Source organism: Botrytis porri, assembly GCF_014898465.1.
Source record: "Botrytis porri strain MUCL 3234 chromosome Unknown BPOR_001, whole genome shotgun sequence".
Lineage (NCBI taxonomy): Eukaryota > Fungi > Ascomycota > Leotiomycetes > Helotiales > Sclerotiniaceae > Botrytis > Botrytis porri.
This window is the reverse complement of record NW_024066075.1, coordinates 684,651-703,206: the sequence shown is the minus strand read 5'-3', so window position 1 is coordinate 703,206 and position 18,556 is coordinate 684,651. Positions and strand designations below refer to the sequence as shown.

Genomic DNA, 18,556 nt, shown 5'->3' with positions numbered 1-18,556 from the left:
TCTATTTCCTGAATACTGCTACATGTCGACGTTGTTGGGAGGGCAATTGTTCCATAGTCAGTCAGTCAGTCTACACATCAAAGTAAATACCATATAATTAATCATATTCGTACCTCCTTGGAACAAGTAATTGGTGGGATATTGAGATTGCACCCGCATATTGTAAGTCCAAGAGTTATCTTTTACTACACCAGACATATATATCAAGCCCTGACACTAATAATGAAGGGGGATAACAGTAAAATAGTGGAGGCAATGCATGGTCGTTCGCTTATGAAAATGGTTAGAAAAGTACTAGGTACCCATCTGTGGTTTCTAGACTAGAACTAACTCCAGGTCATACTGCACTAGATAACTCGAAATCCTCTGAAAGCTCCGAAAACGAAGACCGATACTCTTCACGTAAATCATCGACTTTGTGGCAATGATGCTGCTGCCAGCCAGAAAAAAAGAACTCCAGTACAATGATGGATATCTTACCGTAATGCTATCCGCTAATATTCAAATTCCAGTTTATGCGCCGTGCGCCTCGCAACCGTATATCATGTACTCTTTATTGCAAAACTTCTTTCATGTCCAAAAGACTTGCTCTCATCTCCTTACTGATCCCATGCGTGAAGCTACTTTTACAGGTGCTGGTAATGATTTACTAAATGTATCGCGTTCTGAAGAAAAAAAATTAGCAAAGGAAAACTTGATGAGTGAACAGCAAGGCGTGCTTTTGTTCCCGTTTGCTTGGACTGGGTAAAGTATGGTTTTACTACGAAGCTGAAACCCAAGATACTCGAGTTGGGCCTATGATAGAGTCAAAGGGAGAACAAAACATCGCACTTACCCGCTTCCGTATCAAATATTACTGTGATATCATCATGCTCGCCGGGATAGTCAGGCATCTGTAGAATGTTAGCCAATTAATACTTGTAGTGGTACAATAATGGTCCTGTTTTGAGATGGATACCTACATCTAGATTGACAAACCCACTATCCAATGTTGCGTGTCCCTCGACGCGAGGCTTTGGCATTGCAAATTTGGCGTCAACGATGCGCAGAGAGAACTTTCCACTCTTGTTTGAGCTCTCGAATGTATCAGTAGATTTCAAAGTGAAGCCCATGCAATCTCCGTGGCTGAAATTCTCAAAGAAAGCAAGCAGTTGCACAACTTTTTCTTTTTGAACCAATTGCAATCTAGTGATGGCAGCATCCCACTTTTTGTAGATAGGAACCACCATTCTTCGCCTCGAAATATTGAAGGATGCTGCCCTGCCATCAAAGACAACAACGAATCCTGTCAACGCTGTTTGGAAAAGATGAAGTTCTCTCAAGCTGGGGAACACGTAAGTCCGGGTTGTCTCGGCTCTCGCAATTGTTGCAAGAGCTTCAGCGAATTCTTTGGTGGACTGATTTGGTGCTTGTGCTTGCGTTGCCATTATGGTCATGTCGTGCTGGGGTTGCCTCAAAATCTTCAATTCATTTGGCGAGTGCAGATTAAGTCGTAGCTTCAATTCCCCAGGCCCAATATTAAATCGATCTGTGAGTGAACCTGTTTTGAAATCCATGATGACTCGTAAATGTTCAGAAAGAACAGTCTTAGAGTTCTGAATATCAAAGGCATCCTCGTTGATTACTCGAGCACTTTGCCATTCCAAACCTCCAAGACGTGGCGCCAGGCCTCCTGGCTCCTCGATAACAAATGATCGAATGGGAGTCTCACCATAGACAGTTTCTTCGCGTCCGATCACTCCGCCCGTAAGTAGAGCATGCAATCTAGCTCTTTGATCTCCGTCTTCAAATGTAAAGACCATTGAGGATCTGGGGTTTCCATCATCAATCTTTAACAAAAGTGCTGGGTAGCCGTTATCACCCCTTAAGAGACTGAACTGGATGGGTGTCATGGGTACGATATCTTGATCGATGCCTCGTAAATTTTTGGTCATTTTTCCCGTCATAACAGCGAGTCGAAATCCTCTGTGCTTCTTTCTGGGACCCGTAGCTGCTTTCTCTACGATACTCTTTTCGAACAATCTTACCTCGCATTTTGGCACGGCTTCTCCTGGGAACGACTGTGCTTGCTTTTCTTGACCAAAGCATTGAAAAGCCTTGATGGTCATTTGAAAGACAAGATCTTCATCATCCTGTCGAGCAAGACTTTGTCGGACACTGTTTTGAAAATCATAGGAACCTCTGAGACTCCTAAAATCCTGTGGGGTACAGTTGATCCGAAGCTCAAAGCCTCGCGGAAGTTTAATATTAAGCGAGCTGCTCTTTTGTATCCAGGACACATCATTCCACGTGGGCCCGCGAGTCTTGTCGTGCTGAATCACAAGCTTTAAAGTGCTAGTTTGGTTGGTTATTACGAAGCTTAAATCTTCTTCATGATTTGCTCGAACGATAGATAGAAGACAAGGGCAACGATAATGTGACGAGGCTGCTTCCTCTAGAAGGTAGACATCTACAAAGTGACGTCCGTATGTGAAACTTGTGCCCGAGTCACCCAATGGAAGAGCTCCAGATAAGGTCAATGTTGTATTGGGCCGCTGTAGTGCTAACAATGATCGGTCGCCTTCATCTCTCGTCCAAATCTGATTGTCGTTACCTTGGAGTAATGGCGCGTCTTCGCCAAACGGCGGGAGAATGTTGTTGCGTTTCATAGACTGAACTTGATCAGTAAAATTTGTCTATCAATATTCATTGATGCTTACCATTGTCAATTTTTTCAAGCCAGATATGATTGCTTGTCGTGATTCCAGAGCGTCGTTAATAGTGGGATCGTTCATTTGATTGTTCATCTCGGGGCATTGGGGAGCGATCTTTTCCATTAGCCAATATGCCTTGGCTAAATTTGAGTAAGCCTGTTGACGACCAACTGTATTGTTCTGTCTTGCTTCTGGGGTTGTAGATCGGTCTCTGATGCTACTTTCCAGCTCGGATCGGCCTTTGAGAAACCACCACAACGCACCTCTGACAAGCTCTTCTAATGAACATGACGAGAGTGGTTTTAGCGACTCGGCTGAAAGTCTGAATAAGGTAAACATATGCGACGTGCGTCTGGAAAATTCATTTAGGGCATCATCCCCTACAGCCAATGCAGCATCTTTCAGATTGAATGTTGGGGCCCGTGTAGTTGGAGGGGGACTTTCGACCGCACTAGCGGAGTTTGTTGTGGAGGTCCTTGAAAACGATGAAGGACTCTCGTCAGTGACAGGAGGATTTGACCTCCCACTATCACTAGGCGTCTCGGGTCTCCCAAACTGACTCAATCCTGGCGAAGAGCTTAATTGTGTATTCTTCACAGTATGTAGGTGAGCAGCTTCTCGTGAGGGAGATTTCTCATTTGCTGTCAAAGCTGCCAGTGCGAGATCTCGTTCATCAAAATGTCCCGACACCGCCCTTACCAATGCTTTGCCCTCTGATGCACGCATCGCCGCTTCTGCCTTGCCATTGAACGAGCTACGCGATCCGGTCCTTGCGTTACCATTGCAATTTTCCTCATCTCTTTGGTTTCTGTTGGGCTGGGGAGATTCACAGTCGGACGCAGAGTCATTGTCTGCGATTGTTGAAAAGCCTGTTTGCGTGCGTCGTAAAGGACCGGGTCTGAACATGTCGGGGTCCCCAAATTTATCGGCAGGTCCCTGTGATGAGCCATAGGGTGGGGGAGGACCTGGTCGTCGGGTTTGTTTTTGCTGCGGAATTGTTGCAGCTCGACTTCGCAGGGCTTCTGCGATTTCTGCTGTTGGTGAGGCACATTCGTCGCCTCCTTCACCTATGACTTCCGGTTGGGCCTCCGTAAACCTCACGACCAATCCTTTCCTACTCCGTTTTGGGCTCGCAGATCGATTGCGCCTAGCATTATTTACTTCAGCCGCCGTGGGCCATCGTTTTGCAGTAGATGTATCAATTCGACCAAGAACAGGAGGTCTAGGAGGGGTATTCGAGGCTGCGGTGGATGATGCAGTGTACAGTTTATCAGTAGGACCATGAAGAAAATCGGATACTTCTTCTGCCGAGGATGGTTTCTTTTCCTTTCCAAACAATTTTCCCATCAATCGACCCTTGAGTTGCTTGTGTTCAAGGTCTTTTCTACTATCGGTTGCGTCCATCTTCCCATTGACAATGATCTACTGAACTGTTTGTTGGAAGTTGAAATCAACCACACGACCAGGAACTATGAAGCGACAAATTTGATGTTAAGAGGAATGAATCAATGAACATTAATAAGTTGATCAATTGTGAATTGAAGATGAAGATTTAATTGCAATTGCGATTGCAATGGGATTGAAAGAGAGTATTCACTTGCGCGTCCGAGACTTCAGGGTTGTTTATCTGGTCAGTATAATTAAGAAAGATAGGGTATTCCTACGATCCAAATTGCCGCGAAATGAGGCACAGCTAAGGCCCAACATGTACTTCCAATTCCAAAGCCAATTCCAAAGCCAAAATAATATGACTGCAACTGCAAGGGCGTCGTGGATCCTTACTCGGAAAGTGTTTCAGGGCCGTTACTTTCATTTATTAATCGATGCTTGAATAAAAGTGTAATGGCATGCGACTCGTATCAAGTTTCCAAAGAAATGAATGAGTGAGCCTCAATGGCCATGGGGGTGGAGACCATTAACAACGGAAAAGATTTAAGGGTCCTACATAGTACATACTAACCTTACCGGCACAAGATATATATGTACCTAGGACACACTGAGGTAGACGGACATGTTGGCTTGGATCACTGCGTGTTTAAGGTCATGGGCGAAGCTCGATTGAATACTCCTGCTACTCGCACAATTCTTTTTTGCTTGGGCAGGGCGAAACGAATGGTTCGATTGATATTCACCATGATTTTATATACCAGGACGGCATGGGATGGGCGAAGCTTGATTGAATCCTCACTCTCCGGACAATCTGGATGCTTTCTCACCCCGGCCATGCCAAGTATTCAATTAGTGTTGATCGGACGTAGTTCGTATTTGAGATAAGATCGTATCAGTGAAGCGCGATTTCTCTCTAGCACAGCCTGTCCAGGTGAAGGAAACCATTCAACGGCTACTGCACCTGCATACTCGAATACTATGCAATAGATTATGCGATATTGCTCTGTACTGGACGGCTTTTGTACCTATAGGAAGTTATCAATTCGCTGAAACCTTAGCTTTACACGTTCACCAGGCGGGTACGAATGTGTATGGACTACCTAATCACATCCATCGTATGATGAGGATCGTTGACTTATTACCTAGTATTATTAATAATTCATTGACATGGGGATTCATCGTCTCCGCCTACCAGTATGGCCCTCACCAACACTGTACTTGACACAATTGATTCCTAGAGACTTTTTCATGCATGGATAGGTCTGACACTGTAATAAGTTCGATGGAACCCAAGGTCTTCTTTCCACAGTACATAAGTTTCAGTTCCCTAACCAAGACAACAACGACAGCGACAGCGACAGCGACAATGACAACGACAACAAATCACATCTTTATGAGTACCCAGTATTCATCCAACACACACCCTCTCCATAATCTACCTACATACTAGGTACATACTCGTACATAGATATCTACCTATCTAACCTCGCCAGCTTACCCTCCCGTTAATGCCACGCTTCGCCAGCCACACATTATCCCAATAATTTGGCAACACCACACACCTGGGCACTCTCCGTCACTGGCTCAGTCACAGGCTCAGTCACTGGCTCACGAGCCCGGTTTGACAAGTTTCCTCACCATCTCGCAAATCGAATATATGCAGCTCAATCAACTATCCCACCGCACCAGCCGTCTTGTCCCTTGCTGAATTCAGTTTGCAACACATGCGGAGATTATCCAAGCAAGCCAAATTGTAACGGGAACACCGAGGGAGCCCGTTTGAGGAGGGGACATTTTTAATTCTCATTACACATTTAATCAGAGATTCCATGATAATAAATAAGTATCGTGTCAACTCAAAGTCAGCTGATTTATTCTTGAATACCCGCAATGCAAAGATTTACTTTTCTACGGTGCTCTAGGTGGGTTGAAGATTCGAATGGGGATGATAATTAGTAGTAACCTGGAATAACCCTCCCTCCCCTCCTCAGTTACTTTGTACATATTCCTTGTACCGCTGAAAATCTCTAGGGCTACAAGGACCATGGTACATACTAGGTAATGAGTTGGACACATTGGGGTCTGTAGAGTGTGTACAGAGCAGTCGGGAGAGAAAGACCAACAGACTCAGCACTGGCTCGGAATTGCGAAGAGGCCACTTTACAGCAAGCGATGCAATAATGCTTGCTGCTTGCTGGTTGTGAGTGCAATGATGTACACAAGGATTATCAAAATGGTAGGGTATTATTTGATATTTGATGTACAGAGTGCTCTGTATGAATATGATGATATTACGGATACCTTACCCATCAGAAGTGAAGTGAGGAGGAGCATTTATTCTTATATTGTATTGTATTAGGTATTTAATGAAAAAAAAAAAAGGAAACATGTTTGAAAACAACTCAAGAATTGTAATGTACATCAATAACAAGGAAACCCCCTCTCTCCCCCCAATCATTTACCTAGGTTCAAACAGCTGTCAACAAACCATAAAATATTGCAAAATCAAGGCTTGGTTTGATTGAATCGACTGTGAATCCCCAGTACTTTCTACGGAGTACTCATTTTAAAACCCTTTGGGTCTTTGTCTGTCGTCATCGCCAATCGTCTATGTTCAGGGAGATCAGCTACAAATCCCTTTTGCGTTTCTTTCTCAACCATTCTCATCGATTAAAACCCCCCTTCACTTCTTCCCAACCTTTGAGGAAAAGGGGACTCAATTTGAAGCTCTGGATAAGATATTCATGATCTTACTTTCAAACCAAACACCAATTACCCAATTCTTTAGGTGGCTCGGATTGGTCAATTTAATTTAATTCATTCCCTATCTTACCTCTCCCGAAGCTATCAGCTTCTAGCCTCCCGCTATTACCAGAGCCCTTCTCTATAGCTCAATTCACTTCCTCAGCCTGCGAAATCGGTCTTGAATCAATACTTGAGTATTCGCAATCAGAAAGTTTATCTTCTATTTATTTGCTGACTACTCGTTTCAACGACACATCCCGTCGTTGTCTGGCTGAAGTCAGCACTTTTACAAGTGACCTTTGCAATTTGGCCTATTTAGTTGGTCCGGGACAGCACAACCACAGCAAATATGTCGACAACAAGGGGATTGGAGGGAGAGCTCAAAACACAGGGTGCAGTAGAAGCAGCGCAAGATCCTAACAGTTCAGTGACAGCAGCAGATGCTGAAGCAAAAATTGTCAATGAGGGTAGAAAGGCAGGCGTACCAGCTTTCTCTTTTGACCCAGATGCGAGTCCGGAGGAGAAGGCAGCACAGGCCAGGGCTGTAGGTTATGGTCTTTCGGGTTCTTGGTCATCTGCTAATGCTAAATCTCTTGCAGCGTATTCCAGAAGGATTTCACCATGAGCACAAATCAAAAGGTGTCGCAGTCGCTACAGATATTGACGATGGTTCACCAGGAGCGTACGACCTACCACCTCCCTCTACTGCCGGAGCTCTTGCAGCCCCTGCAAAAGGAGGCAAACAATCGGAACAGCCTGTAGCAAACGGATATGTCGATGATGATGAGGATGCCCGCTGGATCGAAAGAGCTGGCTGGGCACCCAGATTTGGCTCTGGAGATTCCGGTGAATCCATAGAAGGAGAAAGTCTTCTAGACCATCAAACTTGGATAGAGGGCAAGATTGAAGATAAATTTTATGGAGGTAATTTAGTGCTGCCTTTTACATGAAGATTTCGCTAATTTTACGTCAGATTGGTATCAAAATACTGCCGTCATCATATTCGCATGCCTTTCGTCATGGTTTGTGGCCACGCTTGGTGGAGGGCTTAGCTGGGTATTTATTATCATGGCGATTTGCGGTACATATTATAGAACTTCGATACGTCGAGTAAGACGCAACTTTCGTGACGATATCAATCGCGAGCTCGCCAAAAACAAGCTTGAAACGGATACGGAAAGTCTGGAATGGATGAACAGCTTCATGGTCAAGTTTTGGCCGATTTTTCAGCCAGTGTTCGCCGAGACAGTCATTAACTCTGTTGATCAAGTATTAAGTACGGCAACTCCAGCCTTTTTGGATAGTCTGCGTATGAAGACTTTCACTCTGGGTACAAAGCCACCTCGCCTGGAGCACGTGAAGACGTATCCCAAAGCAGAGGATGATATTGTACTCATGGACTGGAAGTTCAGCTTCACTCCAAATGATCATGCGGACATGACTGCCCGCCAAATCAAGAATAAGGTCAACCCAAAAGTTGTCCTCGAGATTAGAATTGGAAAAGCGATGATCAGTAAAGGTCTAGACGTTATTGTCGAGGATATGGCTTTCTCAGGTCTCATGCGTGTTAAGATCAAGCTTCAGATTCCATTTCCTCATGTGGAAAAGATTGAAATTTCATTCCTTGAAAAGCCCAGTAAGTTTTGTTATCTTTTATTTTTTCTGTCCTATGAATGCTCGCGTCCCAACACAATATGATCCGCAAGCTGGAACGTCCTCGAGATTTTCATATTTCGTCTGGATACAAAGCTGTCCCAATCTTCTGAGGCAGCTTCAAAATTCAACTGTCTATATCTCGCGTACTCTCGGTGGACATTTTAGACTGACTTTTCGAAAGCAATTGATTATGTATGTAAACCTCTCGGAGGTGAAACTCTTGGATTCGACATCAATTTCATTCCTGGACTTGAAAGTTTCATTCTCGAACAGATCCATGCGAATATCGGACCGATCATGTATGCACCTAACGTTTTCCCAATTGAAGTCGCGAAAATGCTGTCTGGGTCAGCTGTTGATCAGGCTATTGGTGTATTGGCTGTCACTCTCCATGGGGCTCAAGGGCTTAAGAATCCCGACAAATTTGCTGGAACGCCCGATCCATATACTGTCCTGTCAATCAACAATGGTCCTGCTCTAGCACAAACCAAGATCATCAAGGAAAACGCTAATCCCAAATGGAATGAGACGAAATATGTTATTCTTACTTCTTTCACCGAGAGTCTCACAATGGCTATTTTCGACTATAACGAATACCGAAAAGACAAAGAACTTGGTACTGCCACTTTCCCATTGGAAAGGGTGCAAGAGGTTACGGAGTATGAGAATGAACAGCTTGAAGTTATGGCAAATGGCAAGGCACGTGGCCTACTATCTGCAGATCTACGCTTCTTCCCAGTCCTCGAAGGACGTGCTCTCGCAGATGGCACGACTGAACCTCCTCCTGAGTCCAATACCGGTATTGCTCGTTTCTGTGTCGAGCAAGCTAAAGACCTCGATGGTACCAAGAGTCTCATTGGTCAGCTCAGCCCCTATGCTGTACTTTTACTGAATAACAAGGAAATTCATGTCACAAGGAAATTAAAGAGAACGAACAATCCTATCTGGGACAACGGATTTAAGGAAATTCTCATCACTGATAGAAAGAGTGCCACTTTTGGTCTTGTCATTAAGGATGATCGAGAACTCGGCACCGATCCCATCCTTGGTACATATCAGATTAAACTCAATGATATGCTGAACTTGATGGAGAAGGGTCAAGAGTGGTACACGCTCGCTGGAGCCAATTCTGGCAGAGCGAAGTTGACGCTTCAGTGGAAACCAATCGCATTGCAAGGTGTGGGCGGAGGCACTGGCGGTTATGTTACTCCTATCGGTGTCATGAGGTTCCATTTCAAGAATGCGCGAGATCTTCGAAATCTTGAAACTCTAGGTAAATCTGATCCTTACGTCAGAGTCCTCTTGTCTGGTATAGAAAAGGCGCGAACAGTCACATTCCAGAACAACCTAAACCCAGATTTTGACGAAGTTGTATATGTCCCCGTCCACAGCGTTCGGGAGAAGTTAACTTTAGAAGTTATGGATCAAGAGACTATCAACAGCGATCGTACTTTGGGATCGATCGAAGTCCTGGCTGCTGACTACGTTCACCAGCTTGAGAATGGGGAATTTATCGTACATGACGATAAAGTTCCACAAGCCGGTAGATTGCGCATGCATGGAAAGGGCTCCCCTAGAGGAACACTCAATTATACTGTAGCATTCTACCCATGTTTGAATGTTGCAGATCCCGAAGATGAGGAAGAAGCTAAAGAAGAGGCTGCCCGCAAAAAGTCTTCAGAGAGAGGTCGCATAACTGGTATGGAAAATGGCGTCAAGGATGCTGTGGAAAATGGGGACGAATCAGAAAAGCCTACACGGTCTTCGAGCGAATCCGCGATGGCTGCAAAGCTTGCTGAAGGCGAGCAAGAGCAAGAAGAGACCACAAAAGAAAAGCAACTTCCTAAGATTCGTCTTACGCCCGAAGAATTGCTCAAGTATGAATCCGGTCTTATTATATTCAAGATAATTGATTGCGACTTGACCCGAAGCAACGTTCACGTCGAAGTTGTCGTTGATGATATGGCATTCCCGTCATATTCATCCTCCACAATTAAATCGAAGAGAATGACTTTGGATGAGATAGGCGACTGTTTTGTTCGTGAACTGGATTTCTCCAAGATCACCATACGTATTCGAGAAAAGCAGAGTAAAGGGGATGATAAGAAAGACTCCACTATTGCCCGCCTAAGTGGGGAGACACTAGCTACCCTGAAACAGTGCCTCAATAACCCTACCATGTAAGTGCAAAACACCATCGATTTCTGCGAGATGCTCTCTCTCACGATCCCTACTTTAGACAAGTATTAACATATTCCATAGACTCAAGCTTCGAGATGATGATGGTCATACTAGTAATATCAAGGTCTCACTTAAGTATATCCCGGTTAAGATGAATCTGGATCCAAGCGAGAGTATCAACAACATGGGAAAACTACGAGTAGATGTTCTGGATGCTACTGATCTTCCATCGGCAGACCGCAACGGATACTCAGATCCATATTGCAAGTTTGAATTCAATGGCAACTCGGTTTTCAAGACTAAAGTCCAGAAGAAGACTTTACACCCAGCTTGGAATGAGTTCTTCGAGCTCGATGTACCTTCAAGAACAGCAGCGCATTTCGTTTGTAATGTCATGGATTGGGACTTCGGTGACAAGGCCGACTTCCTTGGCAAAGCCGAGATTAACCTAAACCTCTTGGAACCATTCAAGCCAAAGGAAATGAGCTTAGCTTTAGAAGGTAAATCGGGTTCTATTCGTCTACGCTTGCTATTCCGCCCAGACTACGTGACTAGGTCGAGACAAGGAAGTTCGACGTTCTCTGGTACGTTTGCTACGCCAGGAAAGATTGTTACTGGAGTCGCAGGAGCTCCAATCAAGGGTGTTGGCTTTGCCGCACATGGTGTTGGCAAAGGTGCTTCCTTTATTCGACACGGCTTTAAAAGTAAAAAGAAGGATGAAGACGACCCTAATGGCAGCATTAGTTCCGAGCAAGATAACGAAGCTCCTATTACTAATGGCAGTGGTGGATTAAAGCGTGGAAGTGCTCTCCCCGGCTCAGGAGTACCAATTCCAGAAATCATGCCTCCAAAGACACCTCCAGGAGAACCGAATCATGCACGAACCAAGTCTTTCGGAGCATCCTCGGGGCACTCTGGTATGTTTGGTTCTCCTGGTGCTTCAGGTGGACCTGTGGGTATCGCAAACTTCACAATTGTGTCTGCATCAGGATTTCCACCTTCGTCGAGCGTTATGGTCTATGTTAAATCACTGGGTGCCAAATCTAAAGTCATTCACAAGACTGATCATATCAAATCGCCTAATGGCACCGTACTTTTCAACGAGAAGAAAGAAAGCTTTAAATGCACCACTACTGCAGATGCGACCTTCCAAGTGTCTGTCAAGGCACACAATACCTTTGGTTCAGACGATGATCTTGGCGAGGGAGCTCTTGTCGTAGATGAAACTGGCACAATGCAAGAAAAGCAAATCCGTTGTGGTGCGGGCTACATTACGGTAAAATCTAATTTTATCATGAGCTCTACCGAGAATGGATCGGAGAGTCCGAAGACCCGTTCAGGTTTTGGAAGAAGCTTGCTTAGCAAGAAAGAGACTGGCCGAAGTAGCAGAGACATCACACCCGTCGGTACACACGGCTCATAGTAGGATAAAATACCCGAGTTGATATTTAGGGGCAAAAAAGGGATGGATGGTACATTTTCTGGCAGGGGGGTGACCTGACTCTTTCGCGGGCTTTTTGCGGAGGGACAGATTGTCGAAAGCTTACGATGGATTTTGCTTTCCTGTTCTTGTTTCTATGGGAAGGAGATACCATGGCGAGTTTGGTTGTTCATTTATTGCGCGTTATTCCTTACCGTATTTGACGAATTTTCTTGATTGAAGCTGGCGCAGTTAATATTGGTACAATAATCATCCGGAGAGAGCATGAGGATTTTGAGAGCACTGGGGGGTAAAGGGGTTGATGGGCGATGTAGGCCTGGATGATGTGGAATGGATATTTGGATTGAAAAGGGAGTGAAATTGGGGAGACGATCCCTTGCGAGGCAGAGAAATCCATATTTCCGCTGTTGTACTGTATTATGTTGTGAGAAGCTCTGCTCAGCACATTGTGTGAAGAGAAAAAGAAAAAGATCCTAATACAAAACTTGATCCATTTGCTTTGCAGATGAATTTGCAAATTGATTGCCTTCTTCTTCCACTACTCCTGTTGTTTTTCCCACTTTTGACGTTTGATGTAATCGATATATTATCTCTGTAGCCTCTCGGAGGGATCCGATGAAGTTTCCTTTGAGATTTTCTTAATAATTTCGAATTCTCGCCGAGAATATTGAAATCTCATGAGCTAATCTGCTAATGCAGTAGAACGACCCTCAGCGTATGCAAGTACAAGGTTAAAAAAGCCTAGTCGACAAAAGATTGGACCCAAGCTGATAGAAAAGTACCGGGTTATTTGCAAGTTGGAACTTGGAAAGCAAAGATTTTGTTGGACCTTGTTCTTGGATGGAAAAAAAATCAAATATATGTGTTTCCTATAAAATGTACATACATGTAACTTTTTGTATGCTTTTTTTTTATACCGTAACAATAAGAAATTGTTGGAAAGATCGATTGGATCCATTCTAATTTTCTAGAATTGCTTGCATTAAAGTTTCCCGACGCAATTGGGTTTCAGAGAGCAACTTGTGAATCACCAGCTCTTTTCTACCCGTTAATAACTCGAGGACTGCAGAGCTTGCTGCAGCGCTACATTTCCCCCGCCACCATTTTGAGTTTCCATTATATAAAACATTGCTACCCCGCAAAACCGCTCGAGTTACGATTCAGAATTTCCGATCCAGTGGACCACGAGGTATTCATAGCGTCACCGCTGTCTGTTTCTCTTTCCTTAGGGTACCCAGAGTACGATTCGCGAAATATAAAAGTCGGGGTGTCGCACAGACGGGGAAGGAGGTAGAAAAAATATTTTCTTCAGAATGTCGTTGTCGCAAAGAGTCACGTCGTTTGAATCGCTGTCGCCGGAAAGAGGCAGGTCCCCGGCGGGTTCGCAGAGGAGGAAATTGAGCTTTAGTCCGTTGCCGGGAAATTGGGGGGATGAGTTGGAACCGCAGGAGCAGGTGGTGGAGGAGATCGAAACGGTGGCTGCGTTTGACGTTTCGAAGGGGAAGCGGATTTGTAAGTGTTTTTGTTGGTTGTGTTGGTTTGTGGTGATGCGCAGGCGGCATTGGAATGTTGGACTGCGAATTTTCATCTCTACATCGTCTCGTCTGGGGTTCGAAAATCATTATGCGGAATTGGAATCTTACTAATTGAACTCTCAATTGTAGTACAAGTCGCAATTGCAGTCGTATACTGTCTCCTCGCTGCCGGTATCGTCTTCGGATATGCAGCGCTTAAACCAGTTCTTATTCGCGAAGGTGTTTATCGGGATTATTGTACAGAAGATGAATTGAAAGAGGGAGTACGAACTTGCTTTGAGCAGGAGATACATTTGAACTTGATGTTCACGATTGCTGCGGTCGGTACGAATGTTGCAGCTTTACCAATTGGCTCTATCTTGGACAATTTCGGTCCAAGAGTAGCTGGTATCATAGGAAGCATTTTCCTGGCGGCTGGAGCTACACTTTTTGCTTTTGCTGATGAGTTACCCTTTGATGGATTTATTCCAGGATATTTGTTGTTGGCACTTGGAGGAGCTTTCTTTTTGATCACCTCTTACCAGCTTTCAAATACCTTTCCTAAGCATTCTGGTTTGATCTTGGCTCTTTTGACTGGTAAGTAACGATTGTTCTGTCTCTATCATCGAATTCGATCTAATGATTTTCAAGGTGCCTTTGACACCTCTAGTGCGCTCTTCCTCGTATATCGAATCATATATCAATGGAGCGATGGAACTTTCCACATCAAACAGTTCTTCCTCATCTACCTGATCGTTCCGGCTTTCATTCTCATCGCACAAATATTCGTCATGCCTTCGCAATCGTACAAGACAGTAGGCGAAATGGTTAAACAGGTTGAAGATGATGATATATTTGACGATCAAATGGACGAAACTACAGCTCTTCTTCGCGAAGAGCGTCGTCAACGTCGTGATTCCATTGTCTCAGAAATAACCGAACTTTTGGGCACCAAGCCGGGCAGCAAACAAGTCAAACAAGAAGAGCGCAAGAATAAAATCTCCGGTGTATGGGGAGTGTTACACGGAAAAACTGTAGTACAACAAGTCCTGTCTCCGTGGTTCGTCCTCATTACCCTTTTTACCGTTATCCAAATGACACGGATCAATTTCTTCGTCGCTACCATTCGTCCACAATACGAGTATCTCCTTGGTTCCTACAATAAAGCCGTCGATGTTAACACGTTCTTCGATCTGGCTCTTCCCTTAGGAGGCGTCCTCTCAATCCCTTTCATTGGCATCATTCTCGACAATACCAATACCACATTTGTGCTCTCCCTCCTCGTGATCATCGCAACCACCATTGGCGTTCTCGGCATGCTCCCCTTTTCCTGGGCCGCCTATGCGAACATCTCTCTCTTTGTCCTCTACCGTCCCTTCTACTACACCGCCGTATCCGATTACTCCGCCAAAGTTTTTGGATTCCGTACTTTTGGAACCGTCTACGGATTAATCATCTGTTTAGCGGGTCTTCTCAATTTCAGTCAGAGTGGTTTAGATGCCCTCCTCCACAAGGTCTTCAACGGAAACCCAGTCCCGATTAATGGTATGTTGATGGGTTCAGCATTGATTGTGGGAATCATCCTCTGTGCTTTTGTGGGCTGGAAAGCATACACTTTGAAAAGAGATGGCTTGGAAATGGAGGCAGAAGCTGCGAGAGAAACAGTCATGCCGGGTGCGGAGAGTCCGGAACGATTATAGGTTCTTGATTGGGTATTTAACCCCTTGAGTAATATTTATTGGAAAATGGGTTCTTGTGATTGGAAACATAAATTGATGGATGCATGGATGCATAAATGCATGGACAGGCGTTTTTGGTATATTTATTTCGTCTAGGCAATGAACGAGCGTGCGAGCGTGCTTGGTGTTCATCTGTATTTGGATTCGAATTCGGGTTTGGGGAGTCATCTTATACATATCTTATCTTACCATACATACCATACATACGTATACACGCACGCATATATTACATTCTAGGGGTTTAGCGAGGAGATAGATATCCTGTATTGTTGCGCTATCGTTGAGGTATATTTTTAGTAGAAGTAATTATCCATATACACATGGGAGAATACATAGTTTGAAGTCGATCACTTTGGAGTGTTTGTTTCTTTGGACTATTATTCTTGAAATATGAACATAAACGCAACATTGAACCTTAATTCTATGTCCAAAATTAGCTGTAAAATCACAAAGCACAATACCCATATCAAGGGCAACTTGCGTTGTGATCGGCAGAGAATTGCTTGAAGAAATCCGTTTCAAAGCAATGCCAGATAGTTAGTTGAAGAACCCATAGTCACAATCACAATGGCAATCGAGCGATTCAGGACCTCAAAGAGAGAATTCGTTTGAAATTTGAATAGCCCATTCATACGATGATGCTAACACATACAATAACGTATACAACGCTAATCCTCAGCATGATGAAAAGGAAACTATGCAACCCAAATACCCTATGAATGCTGATTTTCTAAGAAAAGAAAATACCACCCTTAATTCTATACATTTTCTACCTCACCTGTCTCCATCTAACTCAACTTCAATGCTGGCGACACTTTTCATCATCATCTGGTTCAAAATATGAAGGTTGACTCCCAGAAACACCATGTTGACAAAACATTATTACACCGCACCCTTTCCCCACCTTATCTCTACAACTATTCAGACGCAGGAGACAATGGCCGAACGAAGATCTCCTGCATTAATTTTTGGGCGTCGGCGAGCTCGTTTCTGAAAGCATCCAGCTTTTGGCCAACTTCTACCAACATTGAAGATTTTTTATCATCCAGTTCTTTTACGTTGGCCACGACTCCCTGTGTAGTTTTTCGGAAGTGAGCAATGTTCCTTTGCAAAGTCTTGAGCTTTCGATCAATGTCTCTCACAATTGACAATTCTCCATCCTTGGGGGTTTCCGGGTGTTTATCAGGCAGAGCAACAGTTTCTTCCGCGCTATCATTGTCTTGGGAGGTGTCAGTTTGGGAGCCATCCAGCTTTTGATTCGGATCTAACCTTGGTGATTCTCCATCCTGTGGATTTTCTGGGTGCTCTCTTGGCTGAGCAGTGATTTCCTTCGTATCTTGGGGCATCCTAGCGAGATCGGGTTTGAGACCATCCAACTTTTGATTAGTGCCTATTGCGTTTGATGATGTTCCGTTCTTTGATCCTTCGGGGTGCTCCTGTGCAATCCAGTCCGTGAGCGTACCGATGAGTGGACGTGGACACAAACGCAACCTCTTGTACCCTTCCCACAAATTAAAGTATGGCGAGTCACATGAGGGTCGAATGTCCATGCTCATTTCAACGCCAGGTGTGGTGTCAATGTATATACTTGGTTTTTCCAGCTTGATCCTAACAATTGGACATAATCTGGGTACATACGTTTTCTCCCATGGCACGTCCTCATAATTAGCAGCAAGCTCATCCCAATTATCTTTTGTGGAGGTTTGCTTTATCATGGTAGGGATCAAAGAGTGTCGAATGATGTTTTTGCTTATGCGCTCTGCCAGTGCCTCCAAAGTTTGGAATGATGATTCTTCTATCGTCTAGATATTGGATAAGTGAAATTAGTAAATGGGTTACGCAAGATGGGGAATATGCTGACTACCTTCACAACGATTTGCTGTATATCCCAATGAAGATCCCCCTGGCCAACCCATCTATCTATCTCAATATTCGCAACCACATTCTGCTTCATGGTGCGTTCTTTTGGCAACAAGCCTATTATGGTGGGAACTGTAAGGTCATGCAGTCGAAGGGTAGAACTTTCTCCGATAATCCCAGTTCTGTGAAAAGTGCCTAATTCCTGTTCTTCTAACGAAGGTTCTTTGTAAATCGTTTGTGCAGTAAGACTGGCACCAGCTCCTCGTAAAGATGATTTCGGAAGCATGATTCTGATCGAGGACCAATTGACGTTCCTCCCTACTGCAAGACTGCGCCTAATAAGAACAGAAGCGATGAATATACAGATTGACTTCATGGAAAGTTCGCTTGCAAAGTCAGGTGTTATACCTCTTGCATGATAAGCCCTGACACCGTCGATAATTGCTAATTTGATGAGGCCATAATGAATAGTGTCCCCTGCGATGTCATCATCTTCAGATGCCTTCTTGAAAGGTCGTCGTAAAGCAAGGGACACCGAGACAAGAGCTGGTTGTTGTGGACAAGTAGACTCAACCCAATCCCCAGTCCACCCATCGGCTCCGGCCATGACCTGCAATTGCATGTCTTTGATGCCAATGACAGCAACAGGCTCTTCACGAGCTTTTGAAAGCTCCCAGCTTGACATCCGTTGAGAGGAATTGTATGCCATATTCAACAAAGATGAATGATCCTGCTTCTATTAGTCTTTGTCTCTGGCCTGATAGACGAATCCCCAATGCTTACTTCACTAAGAATGGTGGAAATATTGCTAAGATCAGCTCTTGAGTTTATGTATTAGTGAATGCAGGAATCCAGAGATTTGTTGCCAATTGTTGCCAATTGAAGTTATAGTGAGAGCAATTAGAAGTACTAATATGTAAATCGAAAAAAAGCGAGGGGAATATTGATGTGATGAGGGATTATTTGCCGTTTGCAAGTAATGAATGCAGAGATGAAAATACAAAAGGTGCTGGAAAACTTACTGGGAGTCCATTGTGATTGCCAATCAAGCAATGGCGAGGTTAATGAGGAAGGGGCGGATATGAGGTTGTGACATGGAAATGATTTTGTAGGATTGGGGAAACAACGGTCATGTTGTTGGCGGGGTACAATGTAAATGGGCAGAATAAGGCGGCGAAAGAAATTGTGAGATGTCTGTTTGATGGCGGGGTACATTGTTTCATTGTCACAAAATTTCACTTGAGCAAGCCTTGATTCTACGTGAAAATTGAATTGTACTATTTTATTAAAGGGCTCTATGCATTACAAGGCCAATATATTCATCCCTCTGAAGTGATA

At 44.2% G+C, this 18,556-nt stretch overlaps 4 protein-coding genes across 4 annotated transcripts; 2 read left to right on the top strand and 2 right to left on the bottom strand.

Moving 5' to 3' along the window:
- Positions 1-591: 591 nt before the first annotated feature.
- Positions 592-4,097, bottom strand: EAF01_000206 (uncharacterized protein; the record flags this gene model as incomplete). Its single annotated transcript, XM_038908456.1, has 4 exons — positions 592-665; positions 836-893; positions 963-2,651; positions 2,700-4,097. 4 exons carry the CDS (start codon positions 4,095-4,097, stop codon positions 592-594), a joined length of 3,219 nt encoding a protein of 1,072 aa, XP_038775362.1.
- Positions 4,098-6,584: 2,487 nt separating this feature from the next.
- EAF01_000205 (uncharacterized protein) lies at positions 6,585-12,624 on the top strand. The gene is made up of 5 exons (XM_038908455.1): positions 6,585-7,371; positions 7,427-7,751; positions 7,801-8,463; positions 8,665-10,663; positions 10,746-12,624. The coding sequence occupies exons 1-5, from the start codon at positions 7,177-7,179 to the stop codon at positions 12,085-12,087; spliced, it is 4,524 nt and encodes a 1,507-aa protein (XP_038775361.1). The 5' UTR covers positions 6,585-7,176; the 3' UTR covers positions 12,088-12,624.
- A 794-nt stretch (positions 12,625-13,418) lies between these two features.
- Positions 13,419-15,319, top strand: EAF01_000204 (uncharacterized protein; the record flags this gene model as incomplete). The annotated part of the gene is made up of 3 exons (XM_038908454.1): positions 13,419-13,617; positions 13,770-14,216; positions 14,271-15,319. The coding sequence occupies 3 exons, from the start codon at positions 13,419-13,421 to the stop codon at positions 15,317-15,319; spliced, it is 1,695 nt and encodes a 564-aa protein (XP_038775360.1).
- A 634-nt stretch (positions 15,320-15,953) lies between these two features.
- Positions 15,954-18,476, bottom strand: EAF01_000203 (uncharacterized protein). Its single transcript, XM_038908453.1, has 4 exons — positions 18,241-18,476; positions 18,002-18,038; positions 17,223-17,948; positions 15,954-17,160 (listed from the first exon to the last, which is right to left on the bottom strand). Exons 1-4 carry the CDS (start codon positions 18,249-18,251, stop codon positions 16,276-16,278), a joined length of 1,659 nt encoding a protein of 552 aa, XP_038775359.1. The 5' UTR covers positions 18,252-18,476; the 3' UTR covers positions 15,954-16,275.
- Between the last annotated feature and the right edge of the window lie 80 nt (positions 18,477-18,556).